Source organism: Falco rusticolus, chromosome W (assembly GCF_015220075.1).
Source record: "Falco rusticolus isolate bFalRus1 chromosome W, bFalRus1.pri, whole genome shotgun sequence".
NCBI classification, from domain to species: Eukaryota; Metazoa; Chordata; class Aves; order Falconiformes; family Falconidae; genus Falco; species Falco rusticolus.
Window position 1 is genome coordinate 8,665,736 of NC_051209.1, and position 25,662 is coordinate 8,691,397.

The 25,662-nt window shown below is 41.7% G+C and overlaps 1 protein-coding gene across 3 annotated transcripts in view; it reads right to left on the reverse strand.

Moving 5' to 3' along the window:
- Positions 1–25,421, reverse strand: part of LOC119140817 (BDNF/NT-3 growth factors receptor-like) — a 246,231-nt gene extending 220,810 nt beyond the window's left edge. For 2 of the 3 annotated variants that reach the window (XM_037372445.1, XM_037372446.1), the window contains exons 1-3: positions 24,670–25,239; positions 5,335–5,409; positions 4,833–4,904 (exon numbers count right to left, since the gene is read on the reverse strand). In XM_037372445.1, the coding sequence (XP_037228342.1) occupies positions 4,833–4,904; positions 5,335–5,409; positions 24,670–24,932 (410 nt within the window). In that variant the 5' untranslated portion in view covers positions 24,933–25,239. The other variant, XM_037372444.1, reaches the window with a different exon arrangement.
- Between the last annotated feature and the right edge of the window lie 241 nt (positions 25,422–25,662).

Below are 25,662 nucleotides of genomic sequence, written 5' to 3' on the forward strand. Positions count from 1 at the left end.
AGCTTTGGATGTATAATCGGGGGGATTTTCACACGGAGGTTGTCCCTCTGGCTCTTCCTCCGACTGAGCAGTAGGATCGCCGGGAGACCGCACTGCAGCTTTAACAGCTGCAGCGACTTGCGCCTCACCGTGTAACTGCGCGACCATACCCCGTACAGCCCGATACGTGCGAGCCAAAGTCTTTACCCCCTTAGTCCCGACTTGCACAGATTCCCATAAGTCCTCTCCTATTTTCTTCCATGTTTCATTATTATATACATCTTGCGTAGAAGCAAGGTAACCACGGCGGCGACTCCAACATAGCAGATCAACTACTGCCTGCCGTGAGACTGGCGTTTCAGTTTTTTCTGCCAGTTTCATCAAACTGTCTACGATTGCTTTTTCCACCACTGATGCAGTGATTCCCATCCTGCTTAAATTTCCTGACTCACCGGTCAGCCGTGCACGTTCCGCCTTTCTTCGGGCGCCCAGCTCTCTCTCCGCTGGCAGCAGGATCCTCACCGGCTCCGCAGCTTGTAACACGATCCTTAATGAATCCTCCTGACCTTTTAACCGATCCTGTTGACCCTCATCGGATCGTCGGGGTCACCAGATGCTGCGGGCATTTCAGGCGAGCGGGAGTCAGATACGAATACTCACGGAGTTCAAGATCTGATCCGTTTATTGTACAAACCAGGTAAACTTTTATAAGGCATTCTATAAACGTGCGATAATGTGATTGGCTATCTTACAAGCATATAATAATATGATTGGATAACAATTGTTTACTGGGAAGATTTCTGTTTCTGCTTGTTCTGGCACGTAGGCTCCTTTCTGCGGTCTCCTAGTTCTTCTTATCGCGTCCTGTCGGCCTTGGTTTTGTGCAAACATCTGCAATTTGCTCCTTTTTCTTCATCCCACTGTTCTGGTCGTAACCTCGTCTTATCTCTTCAGTATTTTTCCACTTGCTTCAGAGTTCAGTATAATCATTCAATACAGCAAGAGCCCCAACAAACAATGGCCTGAAGTTTGCAAGCTGACTGGTCGCAATGTGTGAGACCAAAATGAGTGAGCTATTGTTTCATTACTCAGGTTGACTGACATGCCCTACAGTAGATGCTGGTGGAAACATCTCATGTGGATCCTGATGGACAAAATTAAGGTACAATTTGCATGTAGGACAGAAGTTGTGGCCAAGTAAAATCCAGTCAATATGTTAACTATGATGGTTTTCCTAATATTCACAAATAATAGTTTGGGAGGTTGAAAGGAAGTTAAAACCTCCTGTGAAATTGAGCTCTCCTCTCCAGCACTGAGACTATACAAAACACGTCAAATCTTACCCCTCCATAGATGATTCTCACTCATCAAAAAAACCCCATCCAATCCTGACACTGCAGAGCAGCACACACAGATGCCCCCTTGGTATTCCCAAATAAGACAAGTGCCTGCTTCTCTTACCTGCACAGTGACTAAATCCTGCCTTCCCTGAAATACAACCAGACATACAGTGGGTGCTACCTGCAAATAGGTACCTATGCCACTTATTAGTCTAGTGGAAGGCAACATATTCCAGGTCATGGGAGGACAAGATTTAAAACTTGGTTTCTGCACAGCAGAGGACCCTGCTCTTCCATACCAGGTGGACTCCCTAACCATCAAATGATGGGGCCCTCAGTGAAATCTCTGTCCAGCTGAAGTTGTTCCATTTCATGTGATCTTTCTTAACACCCTAAAAGGGAAAGCCCAGGCTCAAGCTCTGACTCCAGACCAAGCCAAATAGAAGGGGCTTTGAAAATCACCCCTCTCCCACTTTCTAAATACTAGAGTATCACAATACAGAAACATCTTATGTAAGAGCCCCAGCCATCCTAATTCCCCAACAAAAAAACCATAGTATTAGACTGGACAAGATCCTAGTTCATAACCTTCTTCTGAATCACAATTGCATATACATCAACGTAACAGATGTCAATCAGCTTAATTTGTTTCTAACAGTTTCATGAACTAGAGTTTTAATAAAGCCTGCATACCAACAGGTATGATGTATTCCATGATTTATCGTGTGCTCCAGTTGAAGCTTTTCCTGTGGCTGAAGTATTTTAAAAACATCTTGTCCATATGTATTCTCTAGTGCCCAATGGGACATAGGTGCACAATGATATTTTTCCCCTAAGCAGGACCCCTAATAGGGTCTCTATGTTCTGCCCAATGGCGAATTTTCACAAAACCTATTCACCTATATCAATTTTGGTTAGAATCAACCACTGGAGACAAAGACACTTTCTGATAGCATGAACCTCATTTTCCTAAGGAACTAGGCAAAAAAGACTATGAACGGATTCCTACCAACTCTCTCAGTTATTTTTTGCAGTGTCTACTTGCCCATACATCTGGGAAAGTTTTCCAAATATCTGTCTTCCTTGTTACAAATTAAAATCATTATTTCCTATCCTCATGGTCATGGAGAAAACTGATTATTCTCCTCTTCATAATCACTTTCCTTTTAAAAATCTGAAGTTGTATATTCTTTTTCATTTTTTCCTTTACTATATTGAACAAACCCAGCCTTCTCAGCCTATCCCAAAATTATTTGTTTTATAAAGTCCTTAAAGCTCTGTTGCTCTTCTCAAATATCTTTCTAGATAAGTAGATTCAGTGTTCTAATCCATATACAGTATTCCAATAGATGCCTTCTCAGCAGCTAAATTAATGGGGAAAAGATGCAAAAGACTTACACAAAATTATTTCTGATCTGTCCTGGTTTCATCTGGGACAGAGTTAACTTTCTTCTTAGTAGCTGGTGCAGTGCTGTGTTTTGGATTTGGTGTGAGAACAATGTTGATAGGACACTGATGGTTTTAGTTGTTGCTGGGTAATGTTTATATTAAGTCAAGGACTTTTCAGTTTCTTGTGCCCTGCCAGTGAGAGGGCTGGAGGGGTATGGGAAATTGGGAGGGGACACAGCCAGGTCAGCTGACCCAAACTAGCCAAAGGGATATTCCATACCATGGGATGTCATGCTGAGTATATAAACTGGGAGAAGAAGAAGGAAGGGAGGGATGTTTGGAGTTATGGTGTTTGTCTTCCCAAGTAACCATTACGCATGATGGAGCCCTGCTGTCCTGGGGATGGCCAAACACCTGCCTGCTGGTGGGAAGTTTTGCTTTGCTTGTGTGCACAGATTTTTGCTTTACCTATTAAATTGTCTTTATCTCAACCCTTGAGTTTTCTCACTTTTACTCTTCCAGTCTTCTTCCCCATCCCACTGTGGAGGGAGGGAGTGAGCAGCTGCGTGGAGCTTGGTTGCCAGCTGAGGTTAAACCATGACATGATCATAGACTGAATTTGCTTTGTTCTGCTGCATTATGCTCAGATTCTGTTTCAATATAGCCACTAAACATTTCTCTGCAACTGTGCCACTTAGCCAATATTTTCTCATTGTGCATTTCCATAGTCAGTACATATGAACTTGACTTCATGCAATTTCATCTTATACAATCATAATTCACTGGGAAACTGACACACAGGTAGACACACAAACTCATTCTGGAAGATACTTTCCTTATTTGCCAACTGATTATAGTAAAAGCAATTTAATTCATTAAGGACTATATGAAGTAATATGTAACCCTCATAGGCCAGCAAGATCCAGTTCATACTCTTCCAGTGTTTGTTCCATGTTAAGGACAGCAATTATTGTGTAGGCAAATTCAGATATTAATGCCCACTTCTTTACATAAATTAATTGCTATTCCTTGGAAAACACAGGTGCAGAAAGTGAGTCCTTTTTATTAACAAGGCAATCAGTCCAAAACCCGAGTCAACAATTCTTCCATATTATAATAAAGCTTTTAGGCATCTTACAAGCCTGAGGCTTGGCCTTATGTCTTCTTGATCTCATTAGAACTTTAATAAAAGCAAGGGTTTAATTAAGTGATAAATATGTCTAACAAAGATGGATGGACTTAAACACACACTTGAATACTTGGCTAAAACAGTGAACCCCACACAATCTCAGTGTTTTGTAGGACTGGAAACACAATTTTCCATTTAAGTAGCAGGAATGAGTTACTCTATGTTTGTCCCACTGAAAAGCACTCCAGTCTTTCAGGGATATGTTTTTAAGGTAAAAAAAATATCCCACAAAATTTTTCTTTATAACTGATCATTTTTCTCTGTACTTTGCTAAATTTAAACTGTAAGTAATCTAGAAAAACACAATCAAAAAGCTGCACAGGCACCAACTCTGTTTCCTGAAATTCATAAACTGCAAAGTGCAATTGGGTGGGAAAATAATCACAATCTTATATTCTGCTTTGAGTGCATCAGTTCAGCTCAGAACTGAGCTTAAGTTCACAGTCATGATAGGATCTCAGGGCATGTAAACTAGTCAAACGACATTAGAAGATAAATGGACCATGGTCCATGCATGGAGCAAATGCACTTCTAGCTGCTAAAACATGTTCAGCCCACTGAATCAGAGAAGAGCTAGTCCAAAGTCAAACCCATGTCAGTGAGTGTGATGCATATAGTGTGGACATCATACTCTCTGCACCAAATGACTCAGTAAAGAGATGCATTTCTTTGCACTCCACTACTTACTAAAAGAGACACAGCTAGCGACCACTGCTAGAAACAGGATAATGAACAGGATGGGTCTTTTTGCCATTCCACATTATGTTCTTATGATCTACAAATTCCTTATCATACATGTCCTATTTCATGCCTATTAATGACAGGAGGCCATTAGAAGTTAAAACATTCTATATTAAGTAAACAGGAAGAGAGAGAAGGGAGTTAACAAAGTTTGGACAGTTTTAACTTATAAGACAGAAGCTATCCTTACTCACATGTATTGTAGGTTGACGTTTTTCACAAATGCCTGATGGGACACAAACCTTAAGCCTGAATCCACCACAGTCCTGTGAAAGTATATAAAACTTAGAATAGTTCATTTAAAATACAATGGATAGAATAATGATAATGTTTAAAATAAAAAAGTGGATGAAATACCAACTAGACCAGGGGTCCTCAAACTTTTTAAACAGGGGGCCGGCACATGGATGAAGTGGCAGGAAGTCATCTGCGGCTGCTTGGTTTCCCCCCCCAACCCCCGGGGGGGGTGGGGGGGGTGGAGGGGCGGGGGCATTCTGTAAATACCAGGGGCCGGATTGAGGACCCTGGGGGGCCGTATCCGGCCCACGGGCCGTAGTTTGAGGACCCCTGAACTAGACTGAACTGCGAGCTCTACAGATGTCTTCTATAATGCAAAAAGTTAGCCCTGCTCTATCATGAGGTCTGTAAATGCTTCTACAAGAGAAATAAAGAAATATAATTTTCCCATATACTCACAGATTTTTAAGTCCAACATAAAATCCAACTTCATTGTCATTGATGCTTTCTAATTTCTGCTGGTTTGCGATGTAACTGTTGAAAAAGACAAAAAACAAAGTAAGAAAGTGGCTTCTTCCATGTCTTTGATCAGAAGTCAGCAACGAAGTCTGAAAGCTGGCAGTGATTGCTGACCTGTTGCACTGTATTTGGTTTATGTGGCAAGGTTTGGTAGCAGGAAGGCATACAGGGGTGGCTTCTGTGAGAAGATGCCAGATGTCTTCCCCCATGTCTGATAGAGCCAGTGTCAGCTGGCTCCAAGACAGACCTGCAGCTGACCAAAGCTGAGCAAATCAGTGACACTGGTGGTGCCTCTGTGATAGCATATTTAAGAGTAACAACTGCTACACAACAGCAGCTGGGAGAGAAGAGCAATAAAAGTGTGAGAGAAACAACTCTGCAGACACCAAGGTTGGTGAAGAAGGAGGGGGAGGAGGTGCTCTAGGCACCAGAGCAGAGATTCCCCTGCAATCTGTGTGTGGTGAAGTCCATGGTGAGGCAGGCTGTCCCCCCTGCAGCCCATTGAGGATCCCACACTGGAGCAGGTGGATGTGCCCTCAAGGAAGCTGTGACCCTGTGGAGAGCCCATGCGGGAACAAGTCTTCTGGCAGGACCTGTGACCCCACAGGGCTCCCATGCTGGAGCAGTCTGTTCCTGAAGGATCCCATGGAAAGGACCCATGCTGGATCAGTTCATGAAGGACTGTATCACATGGGAGGGACCTCACACTGGAGCAGGGGAAGAGCATGAGGAGGAAGGAGCAGCAGAGATGAAGCATTATGAACTGACCATAACCTCCATTCCCCATCCCCGTGTGCCACTCAGAAGGAAGAGGTAGAGAAGTTGGGAGTGAAGTTGAGCCTGGGAAGAAGGGAAGGGTGGGGGTAAGGTGTTTTTTAGATTTGATCTTATTTCTAATTATCCTACACTGATATTATTGGCAATAATTTAAATTAATTTCCCATAGTCAAGCCTGTTTTGCCTATGACAGTAATTGCTGAGTGATCTCCCTGTTCTTATCTCAACCAATGAGCTTTTAGTCATATTTTTTCCCTTTGTCCAGTTGAGGAGGAGGGATGATAGAGCAGCTTGGTGGGCACCTGATGACCAGCCAAATTGTTTATTAAAAACCATTACAAGATGCAAAGTGCTGTACAGCAGGCAAAACCTGCACATACAAGCATACCAAAGAGGAGGGAATGACTACCCTGTCTCCATGCAGACATGAATGTCATGGAGAGTTGCAAGAAATGTTCAGGGCAGGGAAGATCAAAACCATCTTTCTTCTGAAAAGGAAAAAAGCCTAAAAACCTAAAGATCCACCTGAGAAAAGTCTCAGGTAAAAGTTCTGTCCTGCATTACAAGATTGCTCAACTTGGTTACTGAGGAACCATAGCATGTAGAGCTGAATTGCCCTGTTCTTGCTCACTGTACCCAGGCCTAAGCCATTGTTGGAAATCGCTGTACCAGGTACTAGAAATCATAAATTAGGTAGAGTTAGACACATCAGTAGAAAAAAATGGTAACAAGCCAAGATTCATGTACAAGATCCTGGCAGGGTCACTTATGAAAGAAAGTTGAAAAGTTCAACTCTGAGGAAGACCACCTGAGCAAGGCCAAAGGCCAGAACAACCCTCTAAAAATTGATGCCAAGAGAAAACTACACCCAGGCCCCGCCTAGACTCTGCCCATCATTAATATGCGATGAGATTTTGTAATTACATGAAAAATGTATGAAGAGATGTTGCAATCGTGTATGTCAAATGTATAAATTAGCCTGTTTCACACCTGTACTTTGGAGCAAGTTTCTGTGGAGAAAATGAATACCTTGCTGCTAAAAGTACAAAAAGTCTTTTAGCAGTTTTCTTCATTCTGAGGTTTTTCGGCATCACTTCCACTCCCTCTCACCTTCAGGACAAGTGGTAACTCTTTCTGTAGCTGTGCCACCTAGGTCTATGCCCTCCGAAAAACATGGGCTTTGGGCAACAAGACAGACACTGCACACAAGCACTGTACAGAATCTGCAGTGATGTCTAGTGCTGAAAAAAAACCCCCAAAGTTCTATCCAGCATTAATATTTTTTCATTTTGGCATCTTTAAGCCACATATGGATTTGTGCCAGTTCAAAATGTTTGTAAATCTATTTGAACCTAACGTGGAAAGTTCACACTTTTGTGTACACATATAAATACATGAGGCATATACAGTATTCAAAATATACTTACACTGCTACCACCCTAAACTTGAAAATACTTTGGCATATGCTTAAGTACACTTGCATAGTTAGCCACATAGAAATTAACAGAACTGCTCCTAGTAGGAGAGTTTAATATATGTGTTTACAAGCTGAGGATCACTGCATGCATATTATATTCCAAAACTAATTTTAAAAAAATAGGAAAGGCAAGACTCAAGAGGGAACTAAGAAATGAAAAAGCAACAGATTATTCACCTCCCTATCCACAAAAGGGATTCCTTAAACAGACCCATATTCACCAAATAGGTTCAGCTGGAAAAAAAAAGAAGAAGAAGAAAAAAAGACATGTCTACATGAGGTAGAAGAGCACAGATTTGGAGGAAATGCTGGAAATAATGTTCAACTATTATCCAGGAATACCAGGTTAAATTCTTCCTTCTTCTTGAGAGAATGTAATCCCAGTCTCCCAAAAGATACCATACTATAAAACAATCAGAGAGGGAAGTTTCAGCCTTACTTGTTCATGCTGTTATAATTTTTGTCATAATTGAATGTTCAGTGGAGCAGGAACAGGATTAAGCTGTCTCACCATACAAATAAGTATCACAGTCACTTAGCTAAACAGTTCTGCTTTCCAACCCAAAAGCATATTTAAATATTCCACACAAATTTAGGCAACTCTGACAGGAAGAATCAAGACATCCACATCTGTATGCCTTATAGGATGGTAGTTGAGATGCTGATATGCAAGACCTTGGTTCAGACCCATGCTCTGAATCAAGCAGAGCAACCCTGTGCAATGCTCTGCTGAAATGATTTGGTTTGGACCACACAAACAGCTTACTTCACAGCATGATGCTGTTCATTAGAAGGGAGGTCTTGCTTTTCCCACTCAGTGAACTAAGTCCCCAAAGTTTTCTTATAGTCAGTGGAGAGAGAGGGGGACAATTACATCACATAAGTAAGTAGATTTGCAGCAAGAGTCTAATTTAGGCCTTCTGAATAATTTCCTGGAAGAGGTGGACTCTCTATTGCTGGCAGGAGAGTAGCCAGCTGAGTTAAGCGCCTTTGCTACACACTTCATAGAGACCTGCCAGATTTTAAATGCTGAAGTCTGGGACCATCCCAGACATGCTTAGCAAGTCCAGCATATGACACTAACAGCATATGTTGTGAAAAGTCCCCCATGCATGCCCAATAAGTCTGATATGCCTAATATGTGCACATGATTTATCTGCATATACTTGCTGTGCAGTCTGGCATTTAGAAAATCAGACAGTTGTTGCAGAAGTATGGGAAAAAGTCACATTCTATATGCTCTTCATACAGAATACAGCATCTGACTCTGTAATATAGGATATCCATGTTACGGAGGATATCTGCTTAATAAGGCCCTAATTATTTACATATGTAAGGTTCAGAAATGAAAAATATAAAAAATATTTTGTTTAAAACTAAAACCAAAATATTTCTGTTGTCTTACCTGCTGAACCAAGATGAAAAATAAATAAATAATTTGCCCAGCCCCAATTAGAGTTCTATCAACAGATTGTCCCATAAGAATCTTAGAATGTGGGTATTTCTCGAGCTAGCTCAATGGCATCAGTGAGCGAAAACTGACCTTGGGAGAGAGACACAGTTATGCTTGTTGGAAGGAAACCATAGGAGCAAGAAGAGAAACTTTAAGATACGGAGTAGTTTGCAGAGCTCGTGACCTTGTAGATAAAGGGAGTTGCTAAGTTGCTGTGTCTGCAATAGAAAAAAGAGCTGAGTGGAAAATTACTGAGCATAGTTACAGGCTGACACGTCAGCCCCCTGTAAAGGTATGAAAGGCTTGTTTGATTTTAATAAAGTGTCTTCAAGGTGTCTTTGAGGTATCTTCGAGTGTCTTCGTGCCTTTGATCTGCTCCCGGAGTCCATGCATCATATGCCACAAATGGCACCCAACGCAAGGCTCGAAATCAACTAGCTGTTGATCCGGTGGCGTAGCTCAGTCAAACTACGGGACTACACACTGAAAGGAAGCCTATCCAGCGCGCTCAATTACCTATCGCAGGATGACAGTAAGCGGCTGAGAACTATGGGGACTGCTTTAACAAAAGAACAGAGAACTGTTTTACAAGCTTTTACTAACATTCTTAAGAAGTATGGGAAGAAAATAGATGAGGAAGAATTAAAACGCATTCTTCTATGGGCATCAAAAGTCGATCCATCTGTTAATACCACTAACATTTATACTCCAGAGATTTGGGATAAAATAAGCATCCATCTATGGGACTGTGCTACAAAAAATGATAAGGTAGCAGCTACTCTGTTGAGCCCTTGGCGAATTATTTTTGAAACTTTAAAAGCTCACACTGGCTCACAATCAAAAGAAGCAGAAAAGGCTTCTTCGGTTCCTTCATCACTACCCTCTTTAGCAGAGCCTGCCGTAAGACCAAAATCTAAACCTGCTGCTACTGTTCTTGCGGCTCTACCGCCTGATACTCTCGATGATGACACAGATAATCCTTTTGACCCAGAGCTTACTGATCCAGAAAGAGCCAGATTTATACCCTCCAGACCCTCACGATAAATGGGCAGATGTAAAAGGGGAAGCAAAGCGAGCAGGGGATACAGATCTGCTGTGTGCTTTCCCTGTTGTGTATGTGCCAGATCAAGATCTGTGATGGGAAGCTCCCTCGTATGCTCTTATTAAAGATATCAGGAGAACAGTTATGGACCATGGACTTGGGGCTCCTTATACAACTCATTTAATAGAGTCTCTCTGTGATACTCATGTGTTTACCCCTAATGATTTTAAAATGGTGTTTCGCTTGATAATGAGAGACATGCAATATACTATGTGGGAGTCAAAAACGAGGCAGCTTGCAGACGTCCAAGCTGCTGAGAACTCAGTGTTGGGGGCGCATGATCCATTGCAAGCAGTTAATGTAGATGTATTACTAGGGCAAGCTGATCATAGCACCAACACTGCACAAGCTAGGATTTGCCAGGCGGGTTTGCAGCAAGTAAAACGATTGGCACTCTGTGCTTTGAAAACTGCCCCTGAAGCAGGTAAACAGAGGCAGCCTTTTGTCAAAATTAAACAAGAAGCAAATGAACCATTTATGAAATTTTTGGACAGACTTAATGAGGCTTTGGAAAAGCAGATTGAAAATGAGATGGCACATGAATATATTTTTAAACAACTTGCTATTAAAAATGCCAACCCTTGTTGGAGAATGGCTGGATGAGAAGGGTCACAGATCATTAGAGCATTTGTACGAGCAGAGCCAAATCTAACCGGTGTGCTATCAAGACTAGGCCTCAGCTGAGGTTGCCAGCTGTGCTGATGGCTGTGGAGTTGCAGGGACACCACAGCCTTAACAGGCTTCACAAACAATTCTGAGGAGGTATGTGCAGTAAAGATAAAGAAGTTATGTAAGCTAGCTAACCGCAAGTAGGAGGACCATGTAAATGACTAGGTAGTGATTCTAGCCAATCATAGACTGCTGAGTATGCATAATTAGATACACTGTATAAATAAGAGCGATTTGGGCTAATAAAGTGAATCATGCTTTATCACTCATATTGAGTCGGCTGCGTGTTATTCCCCGCCGCTCGCAAACCCTGACTGTCAGAAAGTATTATGATCTTTAAAGAATCCTAGCCTTGATGATATGTTGAATGCTTGTATGAATATTGGGTCTAGACAGCATGATTTGTCTCTGATTGCAGAAGCATTTGCAGCGCTATCAGTTAAGTCAAAGCAATGCTTTTCATGTGGTCAGTACAGGCATCTATGAAAGAACTGTCTGAAAGCAAAAGTGAATAATAAAGGGCGTCCGCCTGGAATCTGTCCGCGCTGTCATAAAGGGTGTCATTATGCCAATCAATGCCGATCAAAATTTGACCAGGACGGCCAGTCTTTGACCTTACCAGGAAACTCCAAGTGGAGCACCATGAGGGGTTGCGCTATGACAACAAATCACCTCTCCGACTGGCCCCCCTGCGGAGCTGCAGCAGTCTGTGCACCAACACAAGCGGCAGTGCCGGAGTGGACCTGGCCACCTCAGCAGAAACAATAATCCAAGACAGCTCATTTGTGCTTATTCCAACAGGCACATATGGTCCACTCGGTAATGAAAAATCAGCATTGTTAATTGGACGATCCTCTACAACATTAAGAGGCCTTTTTGTGCTGCCAGGAGTCAGATGCTGATTATGAGGGAGATATTAAAATAATGGCGTGGACTCCAATGCCACCATGTACTATACCAGCAGGAAGCTGAATTGCACAATTGATATATTTTATACCCCAATCACAGAATGCTACATGTGTAACACGGGGTTCAGGCTGTTTTGAATCTACAGGGATGCCAGAAATTTACTGGACTCAGCAATTAACTATGAATCGACCTCAGCTGTCCTGTACTTTGCAATTGGGGAAGACAAGAATTGCTATGTGAGGAATTGTTGATAGTGGAGCAGACGTTACAGTCATTTCTGTGTCACAATGGCCCAGTCACTGGCCTTTAATAGACGCTCATGCTTCCCTATCGGGAATTGGTGGTCAAACTTCTCCAAAACAGAGTAAAGCATTTGTTGTTATTATGGGACCAGAAGGGAGATCTGCTTTGATCAGGCCTTATGTGTTGCCTGGATCTCCTACCCTTTAGGGCAGAGACTGTTTAAGCCAATGGGGTATGCATTTAAGCACGGATTTTTTCTAGGGGCTACTATCCTGCAGCAGGTCCCACCATTAACCTGGAAAACAAATGAGCCCCTGTGGGTAGATCAGTGGCCCCTCCCAAAAGAAAAACTGCTGCAGCTACATAAATTGGTGAATGAACAGCTAAAAGCTGGTCACACAGTCCCCACAACTAGCCCACGGAACACGCCTGTCTTTGTGATTCAGAAGAAAAATAATTCTTGGAGGCTTTTACATGATCTAAGAAAAATAAAGGAGGTCATTGAAGATATGGGAGCTTTACAGCCTGGGCTCCCCTCGCCAACAATGTTACCGCAAATGTGGACTCTCGTAGTTATTGATTTAAAAGACTGGGTTTTTTCGATACCTCTTGCTCCACAAGATGCACCACGATTTGCCTTTTCTGTGCCTTCTATTAATGCTGCAGAGCCACATAAAAGATACCATTGGAAAGTGTTGCCGCAAGGCATGAAAAACAGTCCTACACTATACCAGCAATTTATGGCGGCAGTTTTAAGCCAAATACGAGAATGTTTTGAAAATGTTTTAATTTACCATTATATGGATGACATTTTAATTGCTGCAGAATCAAAACAGACAGCCCAAGAAGTGAAACAGCAAGTAGTCCAAGCAGTCTCGACAGCAGGACTCAACATTGCAGAAGAAAAAATAAAAGAAACACCACCTTGGTGATATTTAGGATGGAAAATATCAGAACAAAACATCCAACCTCTGCATATCACCTTGCAAACAGAAATAAGGACTCTGAATGATTTACAAAAAATGTTAGGAACCATAAATTGGGTTTGTCCCCTCTTAGGGATATCTACTGAAGAACTCCATCCCCTGTTTAAACTATTGGAAGGAGATCCAGACTTGACGTCTCCTCGAACGCTTACCCTCTCTGCAAAAATTGCTCTCGATAAAGTGGTTGTAAAATTAACAGGTCAAGTCACTCATAGGCAAAAAATGGACTACCCTATTAGCCTTTGCATTTTTTATTCAACTTTTCAATCCTATGGTCTCTTAGCACAGTGGGTTCCACAAGACATATATCCTTTGATTATTCTGGAATGGATATTTTTACCACATAATTTTGGAAAAAGTTACTACAGCTATTGAAATGATAGCTATGGTAATTCAGAAAGGAAGAGAGCGTTTGTTAACTTTAGATGATGTTGAACCTAATGTTATGTATTTGCCTCTAGATACAAAACAGCTAACTTTCTTAACTCACCATTCTTTTGTTTTTCAGTGTGCTCTAGCGGATTTTACAGGACAGATAAGTATTCATTTCCCAGGACACAAAATTATACAATCCCTGCACTCTGTTTCTCTTTTACCTACTTCACAATTAGCTATCACACCAATAGCTGATGCCCCTACAGTATTCACTGATGGGTCTGGTAAAACAGGCCAAGCAGTCATAGTTTGGAGAGACAATGAAGGAAACTGGAAAAGCAACATATATATTGTCACAGGATCGCCTCAGGTAATAGAACTCTCCGCAGTAGTCTGCGTTTTCAAATTATGGACTATCCCAATAAACATTATCACAAATTCTGCCTACGTGGCAGGCCTTGTTTCTAGGCTAGAACACTCCTTTTTGAAGGAAGTCTCACACGAAGCCTTATTTGCTCTTCTCTGGGAGCTCAAGTGGCTCCTAAATTGATGGGCACATCCATATTTTATACAATACATACACTCTCATACCTCCCTACCCGGCCCCATAAGTGAGGGAAACACACAAGTAGACAGGCTTGCAGGTACCATGCAGGTCTTACTTGACAGTTTTGCACAGGCTCGTTTATCTCATGAATTCTATCATCAAAATGCAAAAGCACTGCAACGCACATTTCAACTGACTCAAGACCAAGTGAGGAAAATTATACAATCATGTCCCGATTGTCAGCAGGTTTTGCCTGCACCATCAATAGGAACTAATCCTTGATGTCTTTCGTCACTTGAAATTTGGCAAACAGATGTTACTCATATACCAGAGTTTGGCAAGTACAAATATGTACATGTCTCTATCGACACCTTTTCATCTTGCATTTATGCATCAGTACACTCAGGTGAAAAAGCAAAAGATGTTTGCAGACACATTATTATGGCCTTTGCCATCCTCGGAGTTCCAGAAACTATAAAAACAGATAATGGCCCAGGCTATATAGCGCATAAGACACAGACATTTTTTCAACAATGGGGAATTCAGCATGTTACAGGCATTCCACATTCTCCCACAGGCCAAGCCATTATTGAACGCACACATAGCACTCTTAAAACTATGTTGCAAAAACAAAAAAGGAGGAAACTAGGATTAACCCCACAGGAGCGTATAGCTAAAGCTTGTTATGTTTTGAATCTTTTAAATAGTTGGATGGAGGAAGGACCTCCTATAAAACGCCATTTTGGCTTACACAGTGCTTCAAAATCTAATGAGAAAGCACAAGTTTTAGTAAAAAATTTATAGACAAATCAATGGGAGGGTCCTTTTCCATTAATAACGTGGGGTAGAGGCTATGCTTGTGTTTCCACAGGTTCTGGCCCAAGATGGGTACCAGCTTGATGGATCGAGCCATCGTTATCTCAGTCATCGCTGTTACTGAAATCTCGGAATGAAGAACTTATCGACACCAATGTGATGTAGATAAGCAGACACTTCTTTATTAACGGCCGGGTGCGTGAGCGAGTCATCTCATGATCAACGCACACCAGGTCTCAAAATTAGACACCATATATAGAACTTATTCATACATATTCATTAAGTATTCATGCATAACCATGATATTTCCCGTAAATCATTAACATATTCTCCTCCTATATCCGATTCTGCACAGTAAAGCTTAGAAAGGTCTAGAAATGGGTCTGGGGTACGATTTGGGTAGGTGGTATATGAGTCAGTGGTCGCGATCTCCCCCTGCCGGAATTACCTTTTACTAAAGTTCACAGTTTCTTGGCAGGCAACTACAAGCTGTTCCAGTCGACTCTCCCCGGTTTCCATTAATCTCATATTCTGACATTTCAATACACTTTCTACATACAGAAGACTGGTCAAATACAAAGAAACCTTTCAAACCCTAAAGTTATTACCTAAGTTTAACAATGGTTCTAGCCCCTTCTTCTAGCCTTGGTACAGGATGTACAGAAGATCTCATAACAGCTTTTACTGTGCAACTATAAGTTTCATTAAAATATTTCTTATCCTTCTATATTTTAATTTTATAAAATGATTTTATAAAATCAATTAATCAATCAAAGTCAATCAATCTTAACTTATTAACAAATTGATAACATCACCATCATCTGTGCCATGACGTCAGTTGCATCAATATGGATCCCATCTCAACCCAAAACCAACATCTGGGTAAACCAAAACCAACATCTGGGTAACCTTGGCCAATCGCATGGGACAGGACACACTATGTTTGTCAACTGCTTCACCGGAAAATCCTTTTACAACCTGTCTGGTTGGACAACCTGTTGATGATTGGCCTGTTCCCTCAGATAAATGGATCATAATTCAGAATTTGGTGATGTGCTTAACAATTGGGATGGTTGGGTTCCTTATTTAGCATATAGTAGGATTGAACCACAGGAAATGGATTTATTAGGATCTGTAAAAATGGATTATTGTGTATACTTCAACTACACAGGCAAAGATGATATAAAAATGATTCAATGGTTAAATGCTACCATACCTGCGTATAGAAATGATAGTGTTTGGTGTAATTATACTTCTCCTAATATATCGAAGTCTAGCAATCATCCACTTAAACTGCCCACAGGATTATTTCTAATCTGTGGAGATCGTGTGTGGCCTGGCATTCCCTCCCATGCGAAAGGAGGACCATGTAGCATTGGAAGGTTAACCTTGTTAACACCCAATACATCCATGATTATAAATCATAAGTTACACTGCCACATGCCTTTAAAACTGATTGTAAAGATAATATGGAACTTTGGAGCCCTGGTGGAATTATAGCAGCATCTATATTTGCTCCAGGGGTAGGAACACCACAAGTGCTAACCACCTTGAATAAGCTTGGCTGTTGGCTTGCAAAACAAACTAATGCAACTTCATTAGCCCTGAGTGGACTATTGATAGATGTTGATTCAATAAGACATGCTATGCTACAGAATAGACCTGCAATAGATTTTTAATTGTTAGCGCAAGGTCATGGTTGTCAGGATTTGATGGACTTTGTTGTATGAATATGTCTGATCATTCTGAATCTATTCACAAAAGTATTGAAAACATGCAAGAACGAGTACAGAAACTACAACAAAGTGATGGTTTTAACATTTTTGGACATCTTTTTAGTAGATTAGGTTTAACCGCATGGATAAAGAGCTTATTACAAATAGATGTAGGGTACTTATTCATTTTTATAGTATTCTTTCCGTGTATGTTAAAATGTGTGCAAACTTTAATAGATAGAGCATTGAAACAAGCCTTTTTTATATATAAAGAAGGGGGAGATGTGGATATGTGACGCTCAAACGGCGTCAGTGAGCGAAAACTGACCTTGGGAGAGAGACACAGTTATGCTTGTTGGAAGGAAACCATAGGAGCAAGAAGAGAAACTTTAAGATACGGAGTAGTTTGCAGAGCTTGTGGCCTTGTAGATAAAGGGAGTTGCTAAGTTGCTGTGTCTGCAACAGAAAAAAGAGCTAGGAGTGGAAAATTACTGAGCATAGTTACAGGCTGACACGTCAGCCCCCTGTAAAGGTATAAAAGGCTTGTTTGATTTTAATAAAGTGTCTTTGAGGTGTCTTCGAGTGTCTTCGTGCCTTTGATCTGCTCCCGAGTCCGTGCATCATACGCCACATTAGAAGTGTTATCATTTCACTGTTTCGGCAATGGACTAACTGATTAATTGCTTGTCCTTTTCTTTATACATCAGACAAATGTATATAGTGAGCTAGTGAATCTAGTATGAGCTTCTGTAGCAGTTGCAACTGCCACTGTTTGTGAACTGGAACTACTGTGTAGGTTCATTTAAATATGGAATTATTTGAAACTTTGTAAAACACCCTTCTAAATGTTCAATCTCAACTTCCTCTTGCCTCAACCATGTTTAGTCTTCACACAGTAGGAAAACAATTGGGATCCAAGACAAGCCCCAAGCCAAAAATAAATCACATAATGGACTAATAGGCCTCAAGAATATCCTTTCTCTTCCAAATGTATATATTAAAAAAGGCAAGAAAATGCTTGAAACAAAGTTCTTTTCATCCTTAGCATATGTCCTCGTAAACTACCCTGCATGGTGAAATGCTAATTCCATTGACGTTTTGCCACCAATTTTAACAAGGCCAGAATCTGAGCCTTGGCTTCCCCTTAAAATAAAAGGCATCTAAGTATCTGGTGGATCAGGACCAGTAGGCTTAGCAAAAGGCTGGTTCAAGTTACACCATTTAGAGATTATGATCTTTTAAACTGCTTTTACAAATGTCTTGAGTCTTGTGTCTGCTTTGTTCTACTTTCTATTAGTTCTGTAAAAAAATTTGTTTTTTCAGGCCCTGCTTAGAACTAAGGAAATGTTGACCTGAAATCGATCTTCAAGAATGTCAGAAACAAGAGTAGCTGACCTGGTATTAAATATATTTAATCATTTCAAGTATAACTGCTGTTGATAATCATCAGTCAATACAGGTCATTTTCTTCCAGGAATTTTTAAAAAATATACATATTCACAATGGATTTTCATGGCATAGCTCCTTTCCCATAAGTGATTCTGTAATGTTATGGTTAATAGTAGCTATAGAAGAAACAAGATCCCCATATGCACATTTCAGGGGATGTTAGTTCGGTTTGCTTGCTTTATGCAGTTTCTGAAAACTTAGGCTCACAGTCAAAAAGGAATTAAGGTACATCCCCAATATATTTGATTTCAATAGCAGCTATGTGCCTACATACATTTGTATAAGTAGATCTCTGTAAATGCAAAGTGTCCAGTAATACATTATATCAAATCCCATGCAGCATAGGCATATGGCTTCAAACCTCTATAAATTTATTTCTCCATTGAAATGCACATAAATTATAAGCTAATACAAGGAGTGCTTCACATTTTAAAGGACAGTTTCAAGAAGAGGTTTTCCAAAGATAACAAGATAAAGATACAGTTAACATCAATAAAGCATGAGAGGGGGTTTTAAGTTTCTCTGCTTTGTTTTTCATCATTTTAATGCTTCCTTACCTACTATACTCATCCAGCTTGGGCAAAGAAATTCTACCAGCCACCTTATTGACAGGTTGTTAGATATTGCTGGCAGTGACAGGTGCAAACACTGGAGAGAGAGAACTGCAATCCAAGAAGTACATTATTTTTTTCCCCTCTCCTTTAATTCAAAATGGAGAAATAAACCTTTATTCAGTTATGGAAATTTTTTTTGTTTAGAGTATTTGAGATCTAGAATCTTGATAGGCTACTTCTCTACTAAACCTTCAGCATAAAAATAATAAAGGAAAAATAGAAATCTGAAAAATCTGGTAAATGCCATTTAAAGAGATTGAAAGCTGGACTCCTGGCCTTGTTTTCTCATTAAGTATGGAAAGAAGTGGAAGTTTCATGAAAACAGCATATTCTAGACCAAGCCTCAAATTCATACATATTACCTTAATTTTAGTATATAAATCCAAACCTCTCTTAAAACTCTGGAGTGACTAAAGGCATAGAACTACAGGTTGTGTCTTGCCAGCCCAATCCTGCACACACTGAACACCTCCTGAAGGATCCTGCCCTCCTCCAGCAAGAGCCAGTTTACCACTGTCTCAGCATGCCAGAGACAACCCCAAATGAGGTCCCAAGGAGCCTGATGAGTCCTCACTGACTGGAGAATAAGGATTAAAACAGGGATGCAAAAGGTTACCTGAGAGCAAAAGAACCAGAATGTATAAAACCCTATGGTTTGTGATATTTGGGGTATTTTTAGAGCCTGGAAATTACAAAACTGATTTTAATAATGTTTACTTTCAACTCACCGTAACCAACAAAGATCTTTAAAAAGATGAAAAAAAATGGACAGATTCCTAAAAGGAGCTATTGTATTACAGCCATCCAATATCCCTTTAATAATTTGCAGACCGATGTCTTGTATTTTATCGCATCATTTCAAAACACCAGAAACAAACATTAAATCTAGCCGAGTCACGTCATCCTGCACAGCCAAAAGTGTTTTCAGGAGAAAGGGATGGGGTTGAGAAGCCCTGTGACAGTTTTATAATATATTTAATCTAAAACAGAGTCTAAAATTCTAAACTGAGAGATCCAAAATACCAACAGCACTGAGCTTCGTATAAATTTAAACATTTTTTTTATTTTTTTAGCACAGGCTCACATGACTTGTTAAGTAATTTACTCTACTTATCCTATTTATTAACAATTCTAGAGCGCTTTATATAACTGCATTAGAAATTTACTTTGTGGTTTTGAAATGTATACACTACACAATTGTTTGTTAAAAATATAAGGTATGAAATGTTAAGAAAAAAAGAAAAAGGGGGGAGAATTGTAGAGGAATTATAGAGGACTGTATGAAAAGATTATTTGTAAAAGGTGTGATGATTGTTAAAAACATAAGGTATGAAATGTTAAGAAAAAAATAGAAAAAAAAATGGGGGAATTGTAGAGGAATGAAGCTGGTTAATTAGCATTGATAATATACAACTGTGGGTGGGCTTCAGGGCTGCGGGTTGACCGATGTAGATAAGGTGCAGCTGTGGCTAGTTCTGTTAGAGAGGCTGAGCAGCCAAGGAAGAAAGAGAGTGTGCCTGGGATGAGGAGAAGGCAGCAGAGGGACTAGCATGAAGAGTATCTTGGTATGAGATGGTAAAAGACCTTGTTGCGGCTTGATAGTTTGAGAGTGCTGTGACACACAATCATCTCTCTCTTTTACAAGGGAAGAGCTAAAGTCACCTACTATTTGTTGAGAAGCGTTCTTTCTGAAATACACCCAATAATTTCAAACCTCATTCTCCTGAATATGCATAAGACAAAGTATTAATGATTTAATACTAGAACTGCAAAACTAGGCGGAATATACTTGCACTGCAATAAGATACTTTGATAGCAAGACTATGAGAGTCATATACACTGAATATGCTAACAGCACATTTTACTTAAAGATAAAATATTAGATCAGGCTTTTTACAAAAATCAGAAAATTTTGAAGTGACTTACTATCATATTAAATGCTTGAGTGATCTTGCTAAGAATACTCATGGTATTGTAACTATAGTGTATGGATTTAACAATATTTATATATTAATTTGACTCTCACCTTTCTTCCTCCTTAGCTCTTAATTTGAGCTTCAGTGGCTGATTTCATTATTTAATTCAGGCCTCACTTTGGAGTTCAGTTTATCTCTAATAACATCAGTACTATAAAACAATTATTATGATTAAGCTGTGTTACGATAAACAATTTTAGCACAGGCACATGCTTTCCAGACTGAGACTAGCAAATGTAAGCACCCTAAGCAACAGGACAAAAATCTAACCTTATGGCTGCTCATGGTTGGATGGGTATACTGTTTGCTGGTAAAAACTGGCTGGATGGCCAAGCCCAAAGAGTGGTGGTGAATGGAGTTACATCCAGCTGGCAGTTGGTCACACATGGTGTTCCCCAGGGCTCAGTACTGGGGCCTGTTCTGTTTAATATCTTATCCCCAATCTGGATGAGGGGTTGAGTGCACCCTCAGTAAGTTTGCAGATGACACCAAGTTGGCAGGAGTGTTGGTCTGCTTGAGGGTAGGAAGGCTCTACAGAGGGATCTGGACAGGCTGGATCGATGGTCCAAAGCCAATTGTATGAGGTTCAATAAGGAGAAGTGCCACGTCCTGCACTTGGGTCACAACAGCCCCATGCAATGCTACAGGCTTGGGGAAGGGTGGCTTGGAAAGGTGGCCTGGTGGGAAAGGACCCCAGAGAGCTGGTTGATGGTTGGCTGAACATGAGCCAGCAGTGTGCCCAGGTGGCCAAGAAGGCCAATAACATCCTGGCTTGTATCTGAAATAGTGTGGCCAGCAGGACAAGGGAAGTGATCATCCCTTTGTATTTGATATTGATGAAGCCGCACCTCGAATACGTGTTCACTTTTGGGCCCCTCACTACAAGAAATATATGAGGTGCTGTGTCCAAACGAAGGGCAACAAGATGATGAAGGATCTAGAGAACAAGTCTTATGAGGAGCAGCCTGAGGGAGCTGGGGTTGTTAGTCTGGAGAAAAGGAAGCTCAGGGGGACCTTATTGCTCTCCACAACTATGTGAAAGGAGGTTGTAGCAAGGTAGTGTTCTCGTCTCTTCTCCCAAGTATCAAGGGATAGGATGAGAGGAAAGTCCTCAACGTTGCACCAGGGGAGGTTGTAGATTGGATATAGGAAAAAATTCTTCACTGAAAGGCTTGTCAAGCACTGGAACGTGCTGCCAGGGAAGTGGTTGAGTCACCATCCCTGTAGGACATGTTGCTTAGGGACTGTTTAGTGATGGACTTGGCGTGTTAGGTTTACAGTTGGACTCTTCCAACCTAAATGATTCTATGATTCTATTAGAGGCACAGGAGTTTGGAAACTGGCTGTTATCCATTAGAAGAGAAAACTGTGCAAAAACAACTAGGAAGGGGAAGAGTGAGGATATAAGAAAAGCACCAGGCAGAAGTACTCCTATGTCCTCCCATACCAAGTTTCAGCAGCTGAGTCTCACAGGGCTGATGCAAAGTTCTCTGAGGTCTTCCTGCTGATTTCAGTGGATTTGGATGGTGATCCAACTATGCATAAAGTAATACCTGGACTTGAAAGAAAGTGTTTATTAAGCTCTGAAGTGCTATTTATCTATGGCCAAAATAGAGCCAAGGCACCTAGGTACCAAGTGGTTCAAGGCTATTTAATGCGTGGGAAAATGCAGCTGTTATTTCTACCAGTACCACCCCAGCTTTCTCTCCCACTTCTCGGAGACAAGGGGAAACTCTTGCTGCCCACTCATACCCTGCCTGCTCAGTGTCATCCACCTGGCCCATGGCCAACCTTTGCACCACCATGGGTTTCACATGCCTGACCCAACCATGCAGTATCCCACCTGCAAAATTCCCAGTGCACATGGCCTTCTTCCCAGATAGGTTCTTTACTCAGGCAACATTCCCAGGGAGTTAGTGGATGCTTTGCCTGGGACTGTGGCACCCACTCCAATCAAGAGCAGGACATAAGCAATAAATGAAGGATTGGTCTCAGAAGACATTCAGAAAATATAAAGGAATATATTACAAGAAATTAAGTGTCCTTATGCTCTTCTCACTCTCATTGTACCACAGTAATTCCACCAGCAATCAATGGAATGGTGTTTCTGTAACTACAGAACATATAAAAGAAAAAATCAGGCTGAGGCTTCCTAGATAAAATGCATGCTACAGCCTCTTAAACTGGTTGCTTAGCTAGAATAAACAAGATATGCAGTTTTAAAAATATGTTTCACATTCTGTATCCACCATATTAGAAATGCTTCCTTACATATTTATATTTCTGAGTTCCCACAATGAAAACATGTAGCAGCTGCAGGAGTCCAATTTTTAATTTATGTCTACAAACTAATTAAAGGGCCTTCATGCTTTATGTTAAAAAAGAACATCTTAAATATGTGCAATATAATCTCCTAAGACATTCAGTACTCCACATTATTTTTAGATCATCAAACACAACATACAAAGTCACAGAATGATACAGTAAAACTGAAAGAAATGTAAAGATAAACAGTGATGCTGAAAAAACACAGAAGAGAATAAAACCCAAAAATACCAATGCAGAATGACTGGACATGTTTTAAGTTGATCATGTCTAACATATATATTTGCATATGCATTTATTTTCTGATCTTTTAAACAGAGCTTAAGTTCTAGGGGTAAATTGCTGAGTTACCTCCAAACTGAACATACTGGATAACAAGACTAGCAAAGCTTATAAAAAAGCGATGCTGCATAGCTTGAAGAATATATTTTTTTTATTAAACAATCCACAGAACACTAAACAAACATCTGAATCAATAACTGTTGCAACAATTAGAAGATACTTCATTCTCTTAGGTCCTAAAAATCTACCAAAGGTAGTCCCTATATGAGTAGAAGAAATTAATGTCTCCAGCTTTTTACCCACACATACAGGTGGAAATACCGCAAACTGACTATAATAAACTGCGAAGGTAACCAGAGCTAGAATTAATCTGAAGTCACATAAATGTAATGGCATTTTCCTATTGTTTCTAAGGAAACAGAAAAAAAGAAGAAGGGACAGAGTTAGAAAAATATATATTTTGGAGGGAATATTCTGTTATTTTTATATTAAAATGTCATGGGCAACAGTGCAGAAACAGCAAGTGCTGGGGAAGATGGAAATAGACCACAACAGCTGTAGAGGGTTTTTTCCCCATATCTATCATCTACAATCTGGTATCCAAAATTTTTGTTCAGCAAGTCTTTGCAGCTTTTCTCAGGCAAAGTATGTAGATATTGCAGAGTTCTAAAAGGATGCATGACGAATACAAAAAGCTACTGGATTTCTTTCTTGAAATCATTTCCAGTCAAACAAGGTTGGAAATGACACATAGGTAAGAGGAGAAAAAAAACCAAACCCCAAACAAAAAAGCCCTTCCACTTCCCTCACTATTAATGAGGGTTTCCTAATGCTCCAGTATTTGCTGAGAGACAGCGCAATGTTCATTCTCCTGTAGACAGTATTTTCTCCTTCCAGCCACCTTATAGGGAAGGGCAAAGCAGGCTCGCATGCCTATAGCCAGGGCAGGGAAGCTAGTTTGCTCTTCCTTCTATCAGAATGTGCTGCACCACGTTCTCCCCACCCCCCACCCTCTTTTTTGATAGAAGAAGAATATAAAGTGGAGATCTGAGAGAGGGGAAGGCCATCCACCAAACTCTCCATTCGCAGGAATAAACGGAGGGAGCAAGATTTATAAAAGAAATAAAAACCCTTTCCAAATCTGCGTCTGCTGTCGACGCAGAAGCAAGATTTGGGTGGTGCGCACTTCACCCCATCCTCCTGGCTGATGCAAGGGCCAGAGGCGGTAGCTCAGCTGTGCCCTTCTGCAACCCCAGGTATTTCCATGGACGCACGACCTCCGTGCTGACCTTCGCTGCGCTGCTTCACTGCCCGTCCTGCTCCAGGAAATCGTATCACAGGCAACTAGGATTTATCATCTAAATGGATTAGAAATTATCTCTCTGGGAAGTCAAGTCCAAATTAAATCACACCAGACTTAGGCTTCCAGCTAGAACATCAGTCTGCAGAGCAAGTGCATTTCAGTGCAGGGAACTTCCCCTCTGCCCTCTGTCCCACGTCGCTCCGTCGGCTCCATCCCCACCACCCCTGTGCCCAGGGCTGGGGCTGGACCATACTCACATCTCGGTGATATTGTCGCCCTCAGCGCTCCGCTGCGGCACAGGGAAGGAGATGATGCCCGGTGCCGGCTCTGCACACCAGATCCGCCAGGAGCTGCAGCGGCAGGATGTGGGGCAGCCCAGCGCACTCCTCCAGGAGCCCAGCACCAGGCAGCACAAGCCCCACAGTTGCACCAAGCCGGGCCCCGGCCGACTTCGCTGCCAGGACGCCATGACGCCCCCGCTCACTTCAGCGCTGCCTCGACGTCCTCCACCTACTGCCATTGCCAGGGAGCACGACCAGAGGGTGTGCAGCCTTCGGAACCGCGGGCGAGCGCCCGCGGCCAGGGTTCACATGGACTCACCGCAGCTGCCCGGGAGGCTTTGAGGGGCGGCAGGACCAGGTGCTGCTGCGGGACAGAGACAGAAAGGGGTGATGAGAGGAGGGAGGGGCTGCCGGCGCGACACGACAAGGCGTGGTGCGGCCCGCCCTGTTCCCTGCCCTGACCCTACGGGCGGACAGCGGCGCCGCCTGAGCCGCGGCGGTTCCCGATGATGCTGCAAAACGCGCGGAGCGGCCGAGACAGGTAGCAGAGGCTACCTGCGGGGGCTCAGCCGACCGCTGCCTGCGGTAGAGAAGGAATGGAAGAAACAGCGCAGGTCGCGGCGGAAGTGGAACGCAGGATACTGTGCTTGCTGCTTTACGCACAGCACCGTATCCTCCTCCCTCCAGCTGACAACAAGGAGACAGAGAGAGGGGGGGACCTAGATGGAGAGAGAGGCAGGGACAGAAAGGGAGAAAGGGGGAGAATAGAGGGGGGAACAGACTGGGAGAGAGAAGGGGGGGGGGGGAGGGGCGTGTGTGTGTGTGTGATGGAGAGGGACAGAGAGAAAGAGACCTAGAGAGCATGAGAGAGAGATGGGGAGAGGGAGAGAGAGCCTGAGGAGAACGGACGGACGTGAGAGAGGGAGAAGAAAGGCCCAACAACAAATGGATTAATAAAATAGCTGTTTT